This window comes from Pseudopipra pipra, chromosome 12 (genome assembly GCF_036250125.1).
Source record: "Pseudopipra pipra isolate bDixPip1 chromosome 12, bDixPip1.hap1, whole genome shotgun sequence".
Classification (NCBI taxonomy): domain Eukaryota; kingdom Metazoa; phylum Chordata; class Aves; order Passeriformes; family Pipridae; genus Pseudopipra; species Pseudopipra pipra.
Genome location: NC_087560.1, coordinates 14667737 through 14690497, shown reverse-complemented (window position 1 = coordinate 14690497; position 22761 = coordinate 14667737). Strand labels below are relative to the sequence as shown.

At 40.2% G+C, this 22761-nt stretch overlaps 1 protein-coding gene across 17 annotated transcripts in view; it reads left to right on the top strand.

The window, feature by feature from the left end:
• Positions 1–22761, top strand: part of AKAP13 (A-kinase anchoring protein 13) — a 208446-nt gene that overhangs the window by 53710 nt on the left and 131975 nt on the right. For all 17 annotated transcript variants that reach the window (XM_064669029.1, XM_064669030.1, XM_064669026.1 and 14 more), the window contains one exon: positions 7955–7999. In XM_064669029.1, coding sequence (XP_064525099.1) covers positions 7967–7999 — 33 coding nt within the window. In that variant the 5' untranslated portion in view covers positions 7955–7966. The remainder of the gene's footprint in view (positions 1–7954; positions 8000–22761) is intronic.

Sequence of the window (22761 nt, the reverse complement as noted above, 5' to 3'; positions counted from 1 at the left end):
TTTATTTTATTAGAGCAGCATGATAGCTCCTTTTGAAATGTTGTTTGGATTTTACAAATAGGTATCTTAAGTATTGTTTGCCTTTAGTAATATGGTAAAGGAAAAAAATTGACAAGCGAGGTCAGGGTTATATCAGATTACAAGTGAATTGGTTGACAGTATATGTGTATTGTAAAGTGGGAAATTAATCACTCTGTGTTGATGACCCATGGACATTTACAAAAGGCTGGTCTTTCTGTTGCACAAATAGATTCCGGAAACAGGAAAGAGGCTTATGACAAGAGGATGAGATCAGTTCGTATAATTAGAGCTGGCTAATAATCCTTTTACTCTGTTTTTCCAACTTTTACAATATCTTACTTTATTTGAAATTGGGCACATGAACTGTAGAGAGATAGCTGCTGTGATTTGGGTTGTATAGGTTTGTTTTTTGTATCTTCTGATAACTGGAGAGATGGGAGCAGGAAAACCAGATGTGCACTTTTGAGAGGGATCTCTGCCTTCCTCTGCCAGGCATAGGGGACAGCACTACTTTTATTAACCCTACACTGCTTCATCTCTTTCCAGGCTTTGGGCAGGAATTAAGTAATCCATTAAATGATTTTTTTTTGACAGTTATGAGATTGAGATAGTGCAAAAGAAGGAAGTGCTGAGACTAAGGTTATTTGACTACGTAAGGCAGGGCTGGCAGAGCTGGGTTAGGGACTTGCTATAGCATGGATAAGGCTTAAGCATATTTTTTTAATGCATGTGTGTACTATCTGCTTGCCTGTATCTTAACTTTTTGTTAAACTTCATTATTTTGGGAAGGATAACGGGAAAGATTTGGGTAAGGGAAGTAGTGTGGCCAGGGGAGTTGGCTGGAGCAGAGGTGGGTGCAGCCCCTGAGCAACCCAGCTCCCAGCCCAGGAAATGTGTGGTGCCAGTTCCTGCTGCCAGGAAGCTGAGCTACATTAAGCAAAGCGAGTTAATCGATATGCAGAGCATTTTATTAAATCATCAGTCAATTAAACCAGTGATGCTCTGTTAGGTTGTGCTGCAGTGAGGCTCCCAGCCCCTCTGCAAGTTGTTCAGCACTTGCAACTCCTTGGTTCCTGATGGATGGCCTTTTGTACCTGAAGGCCACAGTACTGAGGTTTTCAGCACTGTTGAAAGGGAAAAAAAAAAAACAAACCAAAAAAACCAAACACATTTTAGGCTAATTTTGCAATTAAATATGTTCTTTTTATTTTTTTTCCTAGAGGGAAAACATTATTGTGAAGTTTTTCTTTTTGTGAAAAGAATCTCTATATGTCTGGTTTTCTTGAGGGTGGCTTGCTGGGTTACCTCTGAGCCTTTGGAGGAGAGTGATGGTACACAAAACACCTTTGAACCTCCTTTCCATCCCTGGCAGCCAAAAGAAACTCCTGTGTATCTGAGACTGAATGTCATCATATGGTTTTGTTTGCAGACAGGGCACAGCTGGGAAGCAGTATCACCTGTGGAAATGCTGTGTGAGGGATATATTTTTATTCCTAAGCAATCAATTCAGTGAGAAAACATAATGTTCAGCGAGTTACATAAATTCAGATGACTGAGTACAAATATCTGGGGGTTTTTTACTTCTAAGCTCAGCTGTGATAATAAACACTATGCTTGGATATGCTGGTAACTTGTTTGTGGCTGCGTGTTTGAAGTGAGGTTTTTTGTTTCTTCACCTCTTCTCCTTTTCATGATCAATTGCTTTTGCTGGTGGTATCACTTTCCTGTGTGTCTACAAAATAAATTTGGGATGGGTTACTTCTCCTAATCCCTGCAGCCTCCTATTTCTGACCGGATATACAAAATCATGCATTATTATAGCAACAGAAAAAGTCGTTCTGTTTTTGGTAGTATGATGCCTGAAAGGATTTATCTTCTGTCTTAGGGTTTATTTTAGTCACTGCAATTGTAGCTACTCTATTTATACAAATTTCTCCATGCACATTGCTGAACAACTGGTTTATGGGTTTATTTCTCCTGCCAAAGCTATTTGTAGGTTCTGTCCTGGTTTTTTTCAGTCTCCTCTCACATGGATTTTAAGGACATAGCAGTAGTACACCGATTAGGATGCTCATTCGTTTTATGAATGGTGAGTTCTGGTCTTCATTCAGTGTGGAATGAAACTTGTGGGACAGAGTGTGTGAGCAAACCCGTGTCTCGCCCAATACCAATAGATTGAGAGTAACTTACTGCAGGTCTGAACTTTGCAGAAAGATAACCAGGAAAAACACCACACAAGAAAATATAAGTAATAAAATCAACCTCAAGTCATTTGTTTCTTTCAATTTTCATACTTTTTGCTACAGGTAAAAAAAGAACAACAAAACCCAACCAAAAAAAAGACAAAAGAATCACCATAACCAAACCAAAAAAAGCCTTTTTTCAAATAATTGTTTTATAACAAAAGATCGAGGAGACTGATGATGAATAATACAACACAGTAACGTCATATACCACTCAAAAGTGGTATTCCCTTGACACTGAGGGAGAACAATAAACTTGTGAAAGAAGTTGCTATTTTAGTTCTCTTACCATGAAATCGTGGCTGCAGCAGGAATTCATCTGTATATGGGCAATTGGTCTCCTCTCCAGTCCCCCCACTTGCCATTTCCCCGTTTTTATTTATCTTGTGTGGTTTAGAGCAGCAGCTCTGCAGGGCCTGAAACCCAATCCTCTTGATATTTCTAAGTACATGATAAATTAACATTTCGTACAACCAGAGTGTGGAGGAGTGCCCTTGAGGACACTATGCTTTGTTGAATGAGAAGTGATGTGTTTTTGGAATCTTGGTTTTATTTTTGTAGTACAGCCATATAGCAGAAAGCTGAGAAGGGGGGTGGATGTGTACTCCTGGGAAATCCCTGGATTTCTTTAAACTCTTTTACAACTTAGGGGTTATTTGCCTAAAGGGTGAGGATCTGAGTGTTGGCTATAAGGCAGGTTGTCCCACTATGGATATATGTATTGGTGCCCATGGTACAGTACAAAAGGAATTCTGTTTATGTCTTGCTCTTTTGCAGATAATCAGCATCAATAGTTCTTTCTGAATTTCTGTGGGATATATGTTGTTTGGGCTACCTAGTGAAGTGTTACTCCAGAGCCTTGAAGTCAAATTTTAGTCCTTCCGAGGAGTGAAGTCCTTATAAACTACTGTTACAGGATGGTTTTATAGAAAGTAAATTCTGTTACGTTGAAAAAAGATCAATCCTTCTTTGGCTTTCATCCCAGTGATGCTGTGATGCTTACAGCTGGAAAGCCATCCTGCTTTCTCTGCATTTCTGTTTATCTATTGGAATGCTTTCCATGCAATCCGTAACCATCAGATTCTTCATGTGTTTTTTGGCTGTTCTTTCTTGCCTGCAACCACAAGCTCTTTATGGCTAAGATTGGGTTGGTTGTCTTTTTTTTTTTTTTTTTGTACAACTGGGAGTGCATGGGTAAAGCTTTGCAAATAAGAATCAATGTTTCTAAAATCAAATGTCAAAATGATAAATGAAAAGGTCAAGTGCTGGGATTCAGATAAATTTCAGCAAAGCTTAAACTTGAAGTGTATGTAGAACTGAAGTTTACTTAAAATACCTTAAACCTGAACTTGAAAAGTTTGGAAAAACTCAAACACTTAAAATAGAAGTTTATTTAGTGCATGAGAGAGGAGGACAGTGGTAGGTAGGCTTTCTCAGGGATACTACATGGATTAAATACTCCTCGTCTTACTGCTTGTTGCAGTTCTGGTCAGTTGTTGGAGGTGAGATTGGTTGTTCTTGTTTCTGCCCATCCTGTAGATCTTCTTTTTTATTAAAAAAAGGGCAAAAAATTCTTAATGGACAACTCTTGAGAGTGGCACGAGGTTTCCTTTCTTAGATGTGTATGGTGTAGAACCAGTGCCAAAACGACCAAGTTTGAACGGGGAGTGATGGGAAAATGGAAAAGCCATTTTGGAATTCCTGTCTACAGGCTGTTCAAAGTCCTTCTGCATTACAGCTTGTGCGTGGGCTGGTTTGATCTGAAGGACCATTGACCTTCCTCTCATATTTGCCCTCAAAATACATACTTTGCCTGCAATGCCTAGAGGAAATAAGCCACCTAATTATGGTTAAATGAAATGGTAGCTGGGAGTAGTGGAGGAAAAGGATTTATTGCTTCAGCACTAGGTGTTTGTATCCCTTCCTACTGCCTGTGCTTGTTTGTAAACTCTTTGGGGCAGAAGCTTCCTTTGCATTGGCATTTTTACAGCATGTAAAACCAATGGAGCCCTAATCCTAGATGAGTTTTTGGGAACCACAGTAAAGCAAATAAATGCTTTTTTCCTTTCTTTCCCTGTCAGAGTTACCATGCCCAGTGAAATGAAGAACAGTCATTTGTCCTTACCCATGAAATTTTGTGCAAAATAACACTGAAGTTCTATAGAAGAGACTTTAATACAACTGACTGTATTAATTCTTTAATGCTTAACAGAGCAGAAAGGTATCCATCCCATTTGGAGAAGGCTTCAGTAGCTTTCTATTTTACTGACCTGTGCAGATTTTTATAATGTCTAAAACCACTGTTGCTTTGAAGAGCTTGAACCTGGATTTTCATTTCACGTCCTACTTTCAAATTTGCAAATGCAAGGGATTTCACTGTGGTATCCTAAGGTGGAAAACCTAATATAATTCCAGAAACATTGCAATATAATTGTCTGGATGTATATAGAGCATGTGATAAACCTCCCAGACATTGAAATTCAAAAGATTCAGCTATTTGAAAGAAATAATATCAATGTTTTAAGTACAGACAACTGCTGCTGGAGCAAAACCTACTGGCTGCCATGAGGATGCCCATAGCTGAGTGGGAGCTGGGCAAGGGAGGTGGGATTTATATTTGCCTGTTCAGGTTAGTTTGGCTTTCAGGGCAGTTCATGTGCAGTCCAGATCCTGATCCCACAGTAGGGCCATTATTCTCACTGCAGTCTACCACATCTAAAAGAGCCAGTTCTTCCTGCCCAAAAAGATAGAAATTGCTTTCTGGGCCTCATAGAAGGAACTGTCTTGAAGGCTGTGCTCCTCTTATAATAGGAGAAAATGCAGTTTAACTCTTTTCTCCTGGTTTTTTTCCTCCTCATTTTCACACTTGAAGTAAATTGACTGTATTAGGGTCCTTATGAATCTTGATTTGGTTATGATCTGCCTTTTGTTTTCCCTTTTCTTACTAGATTAAAGTTTTTTGAAGTTTTTCAGAGGTTGTTCCCTGCCTTCCCACTGGTTGGAGAAGTCCATTTGTCTAGAAACCTAAATTTAGTCCTTTGTTGACGCAGAATAGTCATTCAGGCTTATCTGTCACTCAGTTTTTCTCCTGTGTTTTTGCCAAAGCACTTCCTAACAAGATAAAATAAAATATCTTCCAAACCTGCCTGTCTCCTTGCAAACTAAGTTTGCATACTTAGAAAAATTGGAATGACATGTGCATAATGAACTGAGAGATCATTTTAAGTTACTGATTTAAGGACCAACTGTTAAGATAAGGGGAAAGAAAATCTTCCTTCAGGAAGTATTTCCAGGATTTTTTGACAAGACCAAGTGTTCAGCAGTGTCACCTTATTTTCCTGCTCCTGCTGTGCACTTCTCTTGCCAAAAAAAACCCAACAAAAACTGGTCATGAGTTTGAACTCACAGTCCTCCCCTTTTTTCCTAGGTGAGAGGTGTTGATATTCTCCCTTCTCCTTCAGGTATGTGCTGCTTTTGGACTCTATGACATGTGGCACTTTCATCAGAGCCAAAACCACCTCCACCACAGAAAGAGGTGACCCAGGGGGAGTTTGTAATGCCACCCTGTCCTGATCTGTACATGTCTTCCTCCTCTTTCTCATTTCTCTGTCTACTCAGCTGCTCCCAAGCATCCGCCAGGAAGGTGATGGAGCAGAACAAAGCAGTCTGTACGTCTGTCAGATGACAAAGCTCAGAGGATGCCATCTCACTTTATTCCTTGAATTACAGAAACCTAAAGGCTCTGTTGAGGGCATGCTCCTCTGCAGCTGATGTTTCATAGAGATCTTTGCTACCTTCAGTGCAGCCTGTTTGAGCCAGACAGCACAGGAAAGCTCCTTTTACTGGTTTCCACCAATGGTCTTGAAAGGAACAGTCATGTTAATACTCATTGTCTGCTCCATAAAAAAAGGAAAAAATTGCTGTATTAGACCAGAAGTCTGAATTTTGCTTCCTGAGAGAATGAGATTTTCTAAAAATTCAAAAGTGAAGTGAACTTAAGAAGAAGTTTTTGCATCCATCGTTTGACTTCCATAAGATAAAATAAAATAATAAATGGGTAATGTTTTTGTGCCCCTGTTCAGGATACTCAGGTTCAGAATAGGAGAGAGAGGCTCAAGTAGGTCATGAGGGAGATTGACGGGGTTTATCCATTTTTTTTTTCTTTTTTTTAATTTTCTTTTATTTTTGTGCCCTCAATAGGACTTGAATTCAGGGGCATGTTGTAGGGCACAAGTGAGGTTTGCTTGCAGAGCTGTCCTTGGAGCTCACCTGCTCAAATGAAAGCTAGGGCTACTAATCTCCTATTTTGGTGAGTAAGTCAGTCTTTATAAGAGCTGAAAATACAGTGAAAACTATCAGTCATAACCATCTTGAGGCATTCCTGCTGTACGACAGGGAATCTCAAGGTTGAAAATAGACATGAATTGGACTAGATTTAAAACTATTGCAAAATATCACTGGCTGCCTCAGAGGACCTTTTGCAGAGGGGCTGTTTTGATGCACAAGCTTGGCAGATCACTCTGGCATTTTAAAGCAACTGGTACAAAAACATTTTGTAAAATAAGGAGAGCGTGTGAAGGAGCAAGGATAGCTGGAATCAGCTAAGAAAACTTAGGCTGTGGTTTCATTTCTGTCTCACTGAAGGCAAACTGTGGGATTTGGACAGGAGCAAAGTATGAACAAGATCCTGTGTTTTTTGTGTGAAAAGCAGAGTGGTATTTCATCTATTTTAAAAAGGGTTTGAAGTATTTGCAGAGCATTACCAGTACTGCAGACATGAGTAACAGCAGAAATTCCATTTTTAATTGTTTTGCATTCCTTCATCTTAGGATCCTGGATCTCTTAATACACACATTAAATGAAAACTTAGAGCTTTTGTTTAGGGTGAATATTTTCTGCTGCAAGGGAGGAACTAATGCAAGAGAAATTCTGGCTCAACTGATTAAAAACTCAGTACAAGAAACTTTCACCATGTTATAGAGAAATTCCAGAGACAGACCTGAAAGAGGAAACGGTCTTGGCTAAAATCACTTTTGTTGGATGAGTAATGGTAGTTTTTGACTATGAAAAATGCTGATGCAGAATCGTGAGCATCGTCTATTTTGGAAATTTTTCTTCAGTTTTCCAAGGAGCATTTTTGATTTTTTTTTAATAGTTCTGAAATATTTTTTTAACAAATAATCCAGTGAAAGGGGTGAAAAATGGCACCAAACTCACTTGGGCAAGGTAGTAGGTGGATTTCTTGAGCAGCAGAGAGAATTGCAAATGTTTACAGATGCTTTTTTGTGGGGGAGTGGGGGAATTGGTTGGAAGGATGGCAATTAAGGATTCATAATTGTCATAAAAAAGCAGATATGAAGTGAAGGTTGCTAGGAGGACAGATGAATTGAGATGGACATGAAGGGGAAGTGAATTTCACTTGGGGGATGTCCTCAGCACCAACAGTGCAGATGGCTCAGATGAGTACTTTACTAATTATTTTAGAGTTGTTTTTGCTTAATGTGAGGATAAATTTAAGAAAAAATAAAAAATTGTCAGATTCTTGTTGATCCAAAGGGAGACAATAGAAAATTGCTGTGTAAAAGTGATTATTGGAAGAAGTAATGTGTGGATGCTAAAGCAGCTTATAAAGAAGTACCTAAAATATTATGAAAAATAGCTTAAACTTGCTTTTTCTTTTTTTGTTTCAGTGTTCTGAGGTCATGAAACTTAATCCACAGCAAGCCCCGTTATATGTGAGTACCAATTAAAATACTTTTTTTTCCTTTTCTACTGTTCACACAAAATGCTTCCCACCATCTTTTTGGAGATGCTGCTCCTTTTCTCTTTGCTCCCTGAGGAGGTTATTTATATTAATTCAGTTGCAAATGCTCAGTGATAAAGCCCAGGTAAGTCACAGAGCTCCTCTGGCTTTCCAGCAGACTGTTTTAAATAACTTTTGAGCCATACAATGCTGTCTCTGTGCAGGTATCCCCTGCTTTTATTTTTTTCCCCTCCCCTGGAGCTCACGGCTGCGCTCGTGTGACTTGATGTGTTGAGAGGTGGTAAGAAGAAATTGCCTGGGTGGAAAATGGGGCATCCCAGCGTGCAGTGCTTGCCCACTGTGGTAATATTTTTCTGGTTGCAGTTTTAAACGTGGCAGGGAGGAACTGGAAGCAGCGCAGGGCTCGGCTGCAGCGGGGTATGGTTTACGTCAGCCTCCTGGAAGCTCATAACCTCCGTGGCTCCATTAGCAAGGAACAAGCTTCCTCTTGCTCTTGAATAGCAGCTTTGTTGCAGAACATGGGGACTGTCAAATTAGACCTGGTTTTGCGGGGGTGTGCGAATGTGTGTGTTAAATTTGTGCCAAAGCTGCCAGCCAGGTCTGTAACTGTTTGCTTTCCATATTGCCTTGCCCCGCTCGGAGCAGCATTAGCTGCTGCAGCTCATGGCCCTGCCCTCGCCAGCCAAGGGCAGAGCTGGATGTAAGGATGGAAAACTTGAAGGGAAAATTGCTTGCAAATGTGGCTTTTAAAGGGAAGGAAGAAGAAACAATCAGGACTTTTAGTAGACCTGTATCTTGGAGGGTGTTGTGCATTGTAAATAATGGATTGTATTCACCTTTAATGCCGTGGAAGCTTTAAATTTTGCCTACTTTTAATTACCAACTGGAAGTCTATATTGGAATTTATTCTCTACTTATTGTGCTAAGTCTTTTGCTTGAAGCAAGATTAAAACACTACGACCTGACTTTGGGAGGATGCTTTCCTGGAATATGCCATATTCTGTATTTTGGAACTAAATGTTGCCTGAATTTTGTTAAATCTCAAGCCTATTAAATGCACCTTGACTTTAAAGAAACTTAATTTAAACTTAAAACACGTTAAAAGAGAGTGAAACTTATGTTCAAATATATGATAGAATTGCTACAGTAGAAACATGTGAATGGTGGAATGCAGGATAAAATTATCCTTATGTCATTTGAACAGTGTATGACTTAACTAATCAGGAGGCTTTGTTTTCTCAGTCTTATCTACTGAATGAGTTTATTTTCCCACTGTTTTGTGTGGGGGTTTATTTAATATGTAACACTGGAGTGGTACACTTAGAAGTCCTCATCCCTACATGATAGTGAGAACTGGGCTGAAGTCAAACATAGCCCAGTGTAAAATAGTGATTGTATGGCACTTGGTGTACTGGTTCCTTGCAATGCAAATAAGTTGGTGACAACACTATTAATACATCAGTGACTCTCTTTTCTCTCTTCCTTCTCCCCCCCTGACCAGGTGTATACCCAAATCAGCTCCCTTTCAAAACAAAAAATTTTGGTAGCTTAAGGAAATTTGAAAAGTCAATATTTAGTAGTTCTGTTTGCTCTCAGTATAAATGCTTTGTACATTTTAAGATCAGTTTTGTTTTCCTTGTGTTGCTAATTGACAGCATGTCTGAGAGTTGTTAGGTGTGAGCAGAACATAAAGAACAAAGCATCCTCCTGGTAATATTTCCAAGGGCAGACACAAGAGTCTTGTAGCCTCACCACTGGTAGGTGAATAGCAAACTCCATCAGGTTCCTTCTTCAAAGTGATGGCAACTCTGTTTTCCACATAGAGGCTCCTAGAGCCTGTTTTCAAATAACTGAGAACAGTATCCTGTGAATTTCTCCATAAGGAATTCCATCTCTGTAAACCACTGGAAATAACAGGCAATACTGACATGTCAGAGGATCTCCCTGTATTTGTCCACTCAGGAAAATTTGCTTCTCCCACACTTCCCCGTTTTGTTCTTGACACCTTTGCATTACATCCTTTGCACTCTTCCTTTTTTAAGCAACTAGCTTAGATTCAGGATTACATAATTTTGTTTATTATTTTACTAAGTCTTGGATGAGTTTCATCCTGAAAGCTCCATTAGGTAGTTGGTTTTATCATCAGCAGCATTACTTTTAGAAGCTCCTTTTAGGAGAAGAAAGTAAAAAAATTATGTCTCCAGTTCAGTTCCTGGAAGCCACTTAGAGAACTAAAGCATATTTTATTCTATCTGATAATCACCAGTTTGCCCAGATTAATGCTTCATAATTAAGAAAAGGGATTTGGGAACCTGAGATGTCCAGTGTACTTGGGACCAAAGTTTTGTGGGTGATGGAAAAGATTGTACTTTCAAATACACAGTAATAGGGGGATAGAGATTCTAGTATTATTCAAATTGATGTGCATGAATAGAAAGAAGACCACCTGCTGCATCCTTCTTGGTACTTTCTTTTGACTGCTTGGACTTTCATTTACCTCTTCTGTAAAAGTCATCTGTCCTGCCCCTGCAGAGCTTGTGACCACTGGAGGTCATATGACGAGACTACTGGCCTTTGTAAGTGTGAAGATTAAGAAATAAGGTGGAAAACACATCCCGTAATAATAACAACAAGTGTCATGTTTTTGTGATTAAATAAGTCACATTTAAGCATTGCTTGATTGTTCTCTGGTTAATGAGGTTGCCAGGAACTGGAGCTCAGCATTGTATTGCTGCAGGTTTGGGCTGGAACCACAGCTCAGCTTTTCCTCTGTCAACAGCTGTTCCCAGGAGCCAGGTCCCCTCAGGAGCATCGTATCTGTACCTAGAGCTGTTTGTTACCTCCCTTAATGCCGTTTAACGAGCTCCTCTGGCCCTGGGTGCTGCTCACAGCAGCGCAGTCATGGGGCAGAGGGGCTTGTGCCAGGAGAGATAGGGCAGGGGAGTGTTCCTCAATATAGTCCATGTGTGATACCACCAGTGCTCACATAGGCTGTAGGTCAAACAGCTCTTCCATCCTACCACTGTCAACACGTCATTGCCTTTAGAAAAGGCAGTGTGACTTTGCAGAGCCTGTGGCTGAATATTGTGGGGTGAATTTGAAATAAAGATATTCAAACCCATGTCCTTAAGATGGATTGATTTCTTCACCTGCAAAAAAGGATCCATGTGACTGGACAGTCCTTTGATTGTCTGCCCTCAGACTGCAGTTGGGAATACCTTTCTTGATGCACAGATACTGGTTTAAATCCAAAACTAACAGTGCTGTCCTGTTGCTACAGAAATTCTTATCAGGCACAGCGTAGTGGATGAAGGGTAGTGTTTCAAACCTTATTTCTGATGTGCCCGGGACTTTGTGCTCGGGAAGTCCAGGGTGTCAAAGCTGAAGGACCAAGCTGTTTGTTTGCTATCAGTAGTGGAGTGGAACAGGAGGGTTGCAGGAGTCTTTGGTTGATGGGAGGTGGGAAGTCAGGAGCTTCAGTTTTGTTTGTTTTCCTTAAGTACTTGCAATGACCTTGCTGATCATCTTTTTATAAATGTTCTATCTCTCTATCATCAAAAGTCAAAATTTTAACTTCAGTACTGTAAGGTGCTTCCTGACTCTTGTCAATGAGTTATTGCAATATCCAGATCATGAAGGAGTATGGAAGAAAAGGATGAAAAAGGCTCTAAACAATGGAGGTTTGTTAGTAAGTGACCTTTTTATTGTTGTGATTCACTAAGCTCTCTGTTTACAGATGAAATAGTACAAAGTAGTCACTTAGCTTAAACTCCACTGTTGCTAACATCCAGGCAAGTGAAAGAAAATGGGAGAGAGCTTTGCAAAGGTGAAGTGTTGATCTTTTTAGAAACATTGTCATTAATTGGGAGTCCAGCAGAGTATTCAGCAGGAGATTTAATTACAAAAGGATCAAGGTTTCTGACAAAACTTTAATAAATATTGAGTGCATGGGAGGGAATTAACAAGGTTGAGTCTTCAGCTACATAAAGTCCTGAAAATTGTACTTCAAAAGTGATGTGCGTGGCTTCTGATTTCAGCCTCTGCTGGCTGTGGGGTCTCTGTAGTGTTATTGATTGTTTTTCTAACCCAGTCACGTCTCCTGCCACTCTGAAATCAATGTTGATTTGGGTTTTGGTTTTTGGTGGGGTTTTTTTTCCCTCGAAAAATAACCTGAGAGTAGTATTGGGTATGAATGTTTTGGAAAAGGACTGGAGTGACAAGCAGGGAATGAGTTGGGAAGCATTAAGCTCATCTACTCTTGATTACAACCAAGGCTACAACCTTAGATCTGCCTTTATGACAGGAGTGTTTTTTCATGGTGATAATGATCAGTGGGTGTGAAATGGAAAAGATTAGCAGCTGGAGAAGGGTGATGTATTGCTGCAAACTTTTTTCCTTTTTCCTTTTAGATTAAAAGGAACAAACTTGTTTTAAATCACAGCACTCCTCCTCTGCATGGTTTGCCTAAGGTGTGCCCACGTTATTTGGAGTGACAAACCTAAATGTGTCATAACTGGTGATTGCATGAGAGGGCAAACATTTAATTGATAAAAATGCTGCCATTGACTTTGGTCTTTAATCAGGTCTGTGGATGGAGTCTCTTGTCTAAACTGCCACTTAGGAGCTGTGTAACCTGCAGAGTTTCTCAAGGAGACTTTTTGATAGAGATGAGAGCTCCCACTTCCAAGGCAAAATGTCACGCAACTTAATGAAGTATGAACTTCAAAAGGCACAGAAAGAATGCATTGACCCTCTCTTAATATAACTTAGGGTTTGGGTACAGTAGGTCCTCTCTTCTGTTAATGAATGAACTGCTCCTGTAAATTTCCCAGTGTGTCTTGCTTTAATCTAAAATGAAAAAAAACGATAATACTTATAATGTTTTTTCCCCACTTACATATTCATATCGAATGATGTCCCACTGAAGTGCACTGTTTATTCCTGAGAAAAGCAATTGTGATACCCTCTGATGTTTGTGTTTTAAGAAAAAAAACACAACCCCTTTTGTATAAATATTAAAGGATTGAAGAAAAAAAGGTTCTCAATACAGAGAGCTGGAGGCTTGTGGCAGCACTCTGTCCCAAGTGTTGTGGCTCCCCATGCCCCTGATGCAGAGAGGTGTTGCACCTGATGTCCAGCCTCTTGCTGTGGCTGAAACCATCTCAGGTGTCACTTGTGCACTGTTGTGTGCTGGACAATTATTGTTCTTCAGGAATCTCTACCAAGGAGACAAAAGGACAAAATGAAATACCTTTGTAATTTTACAATAAGATGTTGTCATGAGGTTGGCATCTGTGGTTTAGTTACTTTTCTACTAACACTGAATTTTTTTGCTTAGTGGCATTTATGATGACAGAGGCCACTGAGATGCCTGAATATCTGAGGTCAGTCCAGCAGAAAAGGTAGAACATACCTTGCATGCTTTTGATGTGGGAATTTCTCACAAAAGTCACCATACAGAAGCCCTGCTTACTTTATCTTGCGGTCCTTAGGCAAGAGGAGAACGAGCCTTGATGTTTAGTTCAGCTCTGTGGTTAGAGGATCTGATAAACCTCTTGTCTTTTATTTGTTAGCTACTTGATTTCTTCATAATGACAAACTAGTTTTCTGCCCCACCTTCAAAATGTCTTTGAGTTATGAATGAGTGAAGGCCTCTGAGCACCTTTAACAAATAAAATATTTGCTTGTGTTGCTTGTGGAAGAACCTGCTGCTTGGTTTTAAGAGAGTCAGGCGAGGCGCCTGAATAAACTGATTTTTTGAGAGGTGTATGTTGCTGCCTGTCTGGCTCTGCTTTCATTCTCCATGCAAAATGCTTTCCTTAATAAACTGTGCTTGACCTCATCTTTTTAGTTTTTGTCACTTAGATCCTTGATTTAGGTTCTTTTCATCCTCCACTTCCCCAGCTCTGGTCTGCATCATGCAGGAAGGCATCCCTTCTGTGGAAATGGGTGTCTGGCAGCTGCCACCTGAGCTCAGCACCATCCCTTGGCAAGCTCCCTGCTGCTTCTGTGTTCCCCTATACCTAAAGGCAGACTTCGGGTGCACGGTTTGGTTATCATGAGGCTGATTGCTTGGCTTGCTCCTGTTAAGGGAGGCATTCACTAGCCCGTGAGATCTGTGCCATGTTAGCACAGGGTTGTTTGTGAAATGGTCACTTTTGTGCATTTACTGAAGGCAACTTTGGCCAGGAAAAGTCAGACAAGGCGCCAGATCATCAGCATCATCTTCCTGCAGGATAAGCCCTTGCTTAAATTGCAGCTCAGTGGCCTTTTCTCAACCCTTCTTCCATATTGTCTTGGGACTAAAAGTACTGGTTATTTGAGTTCAAAGCCCTCCTCCCATCATTATCTATTTAAACTTTTCTTCTGTGATCCTGTTTTGGAAATGTTGTGGAAATGAAAGTGCTGGTAAACAATAAATGGTCTGGCTTGAAGTCTGGAGCACATGTCTGAAATTCTGCCCTTAACTCACCACTGCTTTGCAGCATTATGTGTGAACTTTATTATGACCTGCAGAAGAAAAATGCCAGAGCTGGTACAGCTGGTAGAGACAATGATCTGCTTCTTGGGAGTTGTTAAAATTGTTTCAGCTGGTTTTCTGAAGCTACAGAAGGAATCCTTATATTGTCACACTAAGTTATATTAACATTGGGTGAAATTATGTATATATCTTGGGCTCTTCATTTAGGATTCTTTATTTCTTGTGCTAACTGGTGAGCTGGGTAATGCCTGGACAAACACTGTCTCGTCCCCAGCATTGCTGACAGTGTTGCCTCCTCTCCTCTTGGGAGGAATGAGCAACAGAGATCAGAACTTGGGTTTAAGAGGATGAAGAAACTCTTCAACTACTCTTCCTCTGTGGAATGTATTTATGTAGAGAGTTCATAAATACTATGTTACCTTTTAAAATGATCAAACACATTTCCTATCTCATTCATCAGGTTACATGTCCCTGCTGTATTTCCTCGAACAAAGCGCTGACAGTCATTTTGTTAGACTGGAGTTCTGACAGCAGAGCTGATGTGAGAGCAGTGGTTATGAAGATGTTGATTTGATGAAGGCACGATTTTACATAACCTCTGAAATCCCCTGAACTCTACCTACAGTGTCTCCCATTGCTTCCAAAGGCTCTGCTGCATGTGGTCTCTCTGCAAGTCCTCTTCCTCCGCCTCGTTCAGTAAAACAATTCCACATTGTGTTTAAGTGGAAAATAAAATAACTCTGGATAATTGTAGCTCAATGCTGTGCAGTGCCATCAAGTGGCAATTCTGTTGCAGGACACATTTTCAGGGCTGCCTGTGTTTGTATCGTTGTTTCAAAATGTTTCTTCTAAACATTGCAAAAGTTTCATCTCTGTAGTTGTGGTTGGCGGGGTACTTCTTCAGGAGGATAATGGTTATAATGGCTTCTGTTCTCTAACGGCAAAAATGTCAGTTTAAAAAGTGCCTCAGTCATTACAGTAGCTCTAAGTACTGTAGCTGTGAAATATTTAAAGACTGGTGAGGATATTTTGCAGCTGGCAGGAAAATGAGTGCTCTGAAACACGCCGAGCTCTCCCTTGGAGCGTTTTGCTGTACTGTAGAGGAGGCTGAAGTACCAGGAAAACACCATTCTTCAACTCTCTTCTGCCTTTGGATCTTAGTGTTCAAACCTGATTATTTTTTTTTCCTTTAAGACACATCAAGGCTATTTGTGAAAATGCTCCAGTGATATGAGATTGTTTCTAATAATGTGTCATCATATGTACTTTATCTTCCAGGAATTGACTCTCTCCACCTCTCTGGTGCCAAGAGAGTAGCTGGATTTCTGTTAGTCACTGTACACATTCAGACTGCCTGCTGTATTGCTCCTAAGCACTGCAATTTTGTTGTTATTGTTAGGTGAATAATTAGTAGGAAATACTATCAATCACTCAAGCAGCTGGTGATAAAATTATCTGGTTCAGTTCTCTAAGTGTAGGGAAGAACAGAAGAGGCTTCAGGATGAGGCCAGAGCAAGACATTCACATCAATTTGGGTGTGCTTTCTAGGAATTGATTGAAGTAGTGTCCACAATTTCTGAAAAAAACCTCATAGTAAGATCAGTACTTGTGGAAACTGGATGGTACTGGAGTGGATATTCAGCTACAGAGAAATTTTCCTGTCTTTTGCCTTGACTTCATGTCCATGTGGTGACATTACATGGAGACTTGCATAATTTAAAGTAAACCCCAATATGTTACTGCTTTACTGTCCCTCCATACCTCCTCCTCCTCTATACCAGAGCTGTGCAGGGCTTGTGGTGGAAGGGGCTTGGGGTTACTGTCACTAGTTGCTTGTTCAGGCAGTACAGGCCATGGTGGCCGAGGACAGAAAGTGCGCAGTCTGGCTAACACTAAACTGCCCAAAAAAATGAAAATTAAATATTTTCTTCACTATACTGCCAGATTCACCTAAATATTAAAGTTCCCATCACAGTTCTTCGCTAGGTGTTTGCATTTTTCGCAAAAGGGTGAATGGCACTTTTCTCATCCTTTCTATTTTTCTCCTTAATTTTGATTTTTTGCATTTTACTGTTAATTTTATGAAGTCTTTCTGTATGCTAAAAAATTTAAGAAATGCCTTGGCTGTTTGGTTTTGTGAAGGCTGGCTGTGTATAGCAGAGGCCAGCACCAAGAAGATGCACTAAACATCCTGTGAGCAAGTGTTGGTACACAAGTGCTGCAGAGCACATGGAGCCCTGCGCTAAGGCAGTGATACAACTAAATTAGCTGTTAACAGCCCAATCTAGTAACCTTCCTGGCTCTGTGTAGCAAAGTGGTATGTCAGGAAGATCTATCCATAAAGATAAATCATGTGTCTCTTTCAGCACTAACGAGATCCTGTTACTTTGATGGATTTCTGTTGGCAGTCTGTAGAGATCTCCTTCGAGCTTCATGGATTAATATGTGTGTAATAGTTATAATAGCATCTTGACACTCAATAAAGATTCATCTTTGAGATGATTGATTTGGAGACTAAGACATGCTCTGTCAAAGGATGTGGGCTGCTAATAACAGGTTTCTTCAAGTGTACCCATTTCTGCAGGAGTTTGTGTTGCTCGTACCAGCTCAGAGTAGGAAATCCATTCCTTGCTCTCCTCAAACCTTTTATCTCTTTGCAAACAAACCCTGCTGCAGGATTGGAGTCCTGGATTGGTTCGGGATGTGGTGTGGCTGAGATGGTGTTAATAAATCAGCCGTAATGATGTTGATTCTGCAGACAGGCAAGTTGGAGGTGTCCATGCTGTATTTTTTAGCACAGGTCACACTCAGGATAGATCTGTGGAAGCCAGCTTGGGCCTGGAGACAACAGATCAGGGCTATTTATCGTAAATGTCCATGTTTTCCCACAAATTCTTTTTACCCATAGAGTCTTGAATAAATAGTTTTTTGACTCTACGTCCCTACTTTTCCTTGCATCAACATTTTATTCATCAATGTGCTAAGCTAATCTTACTTTTAGACCAAATTCTTTCTCACCTTTGGGGGAAGAAAGTGTTGGAGAGAAAAAAGTTATTTTGCCTATCTGTCAGTGTTTCACTCATGGCTTTGTGGTTAGTGTTGGAAGAGGAGATCACTTGGCTTGGTGCAGTGTTAATGAAATATGGAAGGTATCACCTTGATTTGCTATGTGGTGGCAGAAAAATATGTAGCATCATTCTGCTCTTTTGGTGGCCTGTGGGCAAGACATAATGGTCTGTGATTGTATTTTCCAAAGAATAAGAGACTGCTTTGCAAAATCTGGCTTTCTCATCACAGAGGGGCTCAGTATCCACGCTGTTAACCTGAAACCTTTCACTGGCAGGAATAATAGCACTGCTGTTAATTTAGAAAGGAAATAAGGTTAGGCCTCGAGATTGATTTTTTTTTTTTTTTTTAAATTATTTTATTTAAACCAGTGGAGTAATTCTCGTTGTCTTCTTTTGTGTTTGTTTTTTTTTTTTAATTTATTTTAAGAAAAATTCTCTGCTTCATGCTTTAAGATCAAGGAGTTTGAAGTCATTGACTATGAAAAGGACACAAATCTTCCCCAAACTTGGCAGTTTGCCATTGTATTTATTTCTGGAGTCTCTCCCTGAAGGTTTTATCTGCAGAAGGTTGCAACACTCCACCCGAACGACATCCATCTTTCTCCACGGTCCTGACCCAGGTCACTGCCTTTATCACAGGGGATATCTCGAGGCAAGGAGGGATTTCTAGAGCTGCTCATGTTCAGACAGATTTCACAGCCCTACCTTTGTTTCTGGGGCCTGGAGTTCTGCAGAATAAACTGTGTTTGATGTGACTCCTCTGAGTCAATACTGGTGAAGTTGAGTCAGTACTGGTGAAATTGAGGATGTCTATAATGACTGTTGTTATCTCACTGCAACAGATACCTCTGGCCTCCTCCCACGGTCCCTTCCTTTTATATATGTGTGCTGGGAGCTTGCAGGGTAAATGGCCACATCTGGAAAAGGCGATGGATGCTTCAGGCTGCAGCACTAAGGTCCACTGACAACTCACCCCATGCCAGGGCAGAGAGGGAAGGGGACTCAACTGGGTGTTTTGAAGGTAGGACCCATCCCCAGATTCCACCCCTCAGGGGTGAGCTGTTCATCAGCTTCTGTTAACCTGGGAATAGCAGCCTGGAAGACTTTGCTGGACATAGGTTATTTTCTTGCCACGGAAGAAGAGCATCCTGTGGTTTTATGAGGCAGCAGTGATAGTTCTGTGTCACAGCTGACTGGCTGGAGCGCTTAGTCAGACCTGGAAAAACTGGGATCTAAGCCTTTCTCAACCAAAAGGGTTATTCCAGGAGATGAGAGCACTGTAATGTTTGCTCTAAAAATAGTTGCCCAAACCCCCATTTCCTTTTGCAGTTGGGAGCCTGTGTGGCTGTGCCTGTTTTTTTCTGTGTGGAGATGTCCATGTGTCCACGTGCTGCATGTGTCCTTCCCAGATGTTGTTTGCACAAGCCAAGGTAACCTTATGTGGGAGGGATCTTCCAGGATACTCAGCCGAGATATGGACACTGCCTGGCAGCAGTTTAACTGTTGATCTTGTGTACTGCCAGAGGTAGATGGTAATAGATCATCAAGCATCTAAACAATTATACTGTACTTTTTTTCTTGCTTGATGATTTCTGTTATATTTTCTAAAGCTGCCTTGCCCTTGCCTTTTCCATCCTCCAGCTGCTTTCAGAGTCTTCTGCAGTTCTGAGTTTGAGGTGGAATTGTCTCAACTTTCCCTTTGATTTTTGTCTAGCCTAATTATTGTCGGTTTCCAAAGAAAACGTCATATGATTGAAAAGCCAGCTGTTCCCTTAGAAGCCATTTGGATGAAAAATACTCGTGTTTGAACCACGATTCCCATTTCATTGATGGGGAAAATCAAAGCATGGGGATGTGAAAGGACTTGCCTCGTGCTGGAATTACAGCCCGATCCTGTGCGCACTGTGTTGAGCGGTAGCTGGGGTAACAGCAAGTCCAACTCCATCTAAAAAGGAATAAATAAAGATACCAATGAGCCTGAACTGAAGGAGGAGGAAGAAATGACAGCTGTGATTTTTGTGCTGTCGTCCTGTGTATACTGAAGCCCTCTTGGGAGCTGTTTAGGGCTTTCCAAAGGGGAACAAACAAAAATGCAATAAGCAATGACCCAACAAGGATCTGATTCATGTTATGAGTAGCGGAAACAAAACCAAACTTGTTACAGTGACAGGTTATGTTTACTCATCTAATCCAGCACCTGATCCAGCCTCTTTAATGAGGCATCATAATGCCAACATCTACAACAACTCTTAGAAGGAAACACACTGTGGAAGGTTTCTTTCCTTCATGTGAATTTCTAACCCACCTAACCCACAGACTTTCCATTCAGTAGGTTTTCCTGGCATGAAAAAAACAGCCAGAGTTTGCTATCAGTTGTTGGCAGCAGAAATTTTGCTTTTCTGTTTAGAACAAATTAATGATTACTGGTTGTTAGTGTTTTCTCATTAAAAGCAGAATGTTAAAGCGATACTTGAGTGCTGAAGTATTGCTCTCTAAAGCAAGCTTCATTTTCATAAGTATTTTTAGACTCTGTATGGAGGTCAGTGGGTGGTTAGTGGCTTAAGTAATGTACTTCAAAATTCCCAGTATGAACCATGGGGGGGAAAAACCAGCTTAAAAATCACATGCTTCAGCTATAAAAATACAGCTTGGCCTTTTTTTGTGGTTTTGGGTTTTTTTTGGTTTGGTTATTGTGTTGGTTTTTGTTTGTTTGTTTTCAGAAACATTAAAATTTGCTAGCCAGCACACTAAGAATATTTTTTCCCTTCATAGTTGATTGTAGAGAAGTCTACCTGTTGCTGGTAGAGCTGATATCCCTCAGGGAACCTTTCCCACTGCCAACTAAACACTTGGTTTTCAGGTAGAAGTCTTGAATTCTGCATTTGTCAGGGTTGTTTTCATGGTCCCAAATGATGACCAATTCCCCAAAATCAGACATTTCCAGAGCCTGAAGTGGAAAAGAAAAGAAAGATGTCTTTTCATGCTTACAACAATTATTTGTTTTTGGAAGGTGGATATTATTTTTAAGGTGATAAGTGATCTTAATTCTTTTGAGTGTAAAGATTTTGTTCACTTCATTGTCACTTCTAAATATTGGTGAGGTCTTCCATTAAAAAAAAAAAAGCCTTTGAAGGTAAATAGTCCATTTTAACAGCTTACTCAGAGTTGCTCATGCTTTACCTATACACAATCCACATGCCTTTAACTGCACTGTTGGAAAAACTAATACCTAAAAAAGTGGAGTTGTGCTAATGCCAGCAAAATATGCTGACAAACAGGTGCCTTGTCTGGATAGTTTTGGGGTTTAGTCCTAGTAACAGCATTTGGGCCTTTCTGGAGCTAACTGTGTTTCTACTGCCTTAACTAAGGCAAAGCTTCAGAGTAGGGCCACTCTAAAATCCCTTTCTGAATTGTTTTCTGGTTGAAAGCCCAAGATCAGGTTTGGCTTTTCCAGTGCACCCGTCCCTTGGTGAGGCAGACCACCTTTTTTCTCCCTTTGGTTTGTAAAAGGGAATGTATTTGGAGGAAAAGCCATATCCACCTTCTTTACATCCTGTTACAACTCTCTGAGACCAGAGATTTTTCAGATCTGAACGAGGGAGAGGGTGGCCTCTTTCATGAATGGACCAAGATGGAATGTTTTCATTTCCAATGGGCTTTAAGCCAAGTAAATATTAGTCGATCCAAACTAGTTTTGAAATTAAGTTATTCTTATTTGTTGGAGCATTCCAGAGAATGGCTTTGATCTGTCTGTACTTTCACCAAAGGGATATTGGCAGGCTGGCCTCCCATTTCTAGCCATTCAGGATGAAAGAAGGGTTATAATAACCACCTTGTGTGGCAGTGATACTGAACAGATGACATTTTTTGAACAATATTAAATGAATAAAGGTAAACATAGTTCAATTAAAATGTTTTTGGAGGCTGAATGCAATAGGGCTGTTGGAAAGTCTTCTATGTGGGTTGGAGGAATTTGCCTGCATTTGTAACTGATTTTCTTTAACTCCAAAGATCTTGGAAAGAGTGGGGTTTGTTCTGTGTGTTATTTCCTTTCCAAATAAATACGTTGTTTGAATATAAGTTAACAATCAAATTAGAATTGGCAGTGAACAATGAAATTGTTGGTAACTAGGAGGCAGAGATCTGTGTTGAAGAAAGATGGTCTTTTGCTTCTGGGATCTCCAATCACCTCACGCACAGTGAGCTCCACCAGGCACAGTACAACTGAGAGGTAGCTCAGGTGATACCTGTAGGTAAAGTAAAGCACATTATCAGTCTTACCAAAGATATTTGGAGACAACTTAAAAATTCAAGTAAAACAATAAATAAGATGCTCAGTGTTCCACAGTCTTTGTTGAAGGTGGGAAGCAGGGTGGAGGAGACCATCCCACCATAAAGTTCTGCTTAGACACAGCTGAAGATCCTTTTCAATTAATATCAGCTGCTGATAATTTGTGCTCCCCCTAGACTTAAATGATACCTTAAATTAACTGAATTAAAATACAAAGAATGGAACAAGTTACTTGGAAAGAACCTCTGGAAGTCACCTGGTCTGACCAGCTTCCACCTTCAAAATTAGGTCAGGTATCTATGTAAGAAGTTCAGCTATATGTTTTGTAAGTCCCAGCTTAGAGTTCAGGTTATGCAGAACCTCTGGGGTTGGGGTTTCTTACATGTATTTACTAGTTTTTTGTCAATAACAAAATAGGCAAATTATCTCTTGTGATATTGATGCAAATTAAATTGCTTTTCCTAGAAACAGGAGAGGTTTGCATGGATAGACAGGTGTCGCACTCTGTGCGGATTTGCTTTCCTTTCACAGCAATTGGACTAGCTGTACTTGGTTTCTGAGTTAAATAAAAGAAAAAAATCTCCTTTAACAGATATCATGTTAAACACTCAGTGCTGTTGGTGAGTGTTCTGAAATGTCACCTGCATTTTAAGTCTAAGTACTTTTATGTTCATGCCTTAGGGGAGAAAGGGTTTGAACAAAGTCGGATAAAAAAGCCAAAGCACAAAGGGTTTGTAGGTTAAAACTTGAGCTTTTGTTTTTTTGAACATCAGCTCAAAACTGGATCCATTTGCTTGAAATGGAATATTTAGTTTTCAACTCAGCATGTGGACTGGTCATGCTTGAATTTAAAGCTTGATTTATTTCTTTTTGCACCTGTTTTTATTTTAACA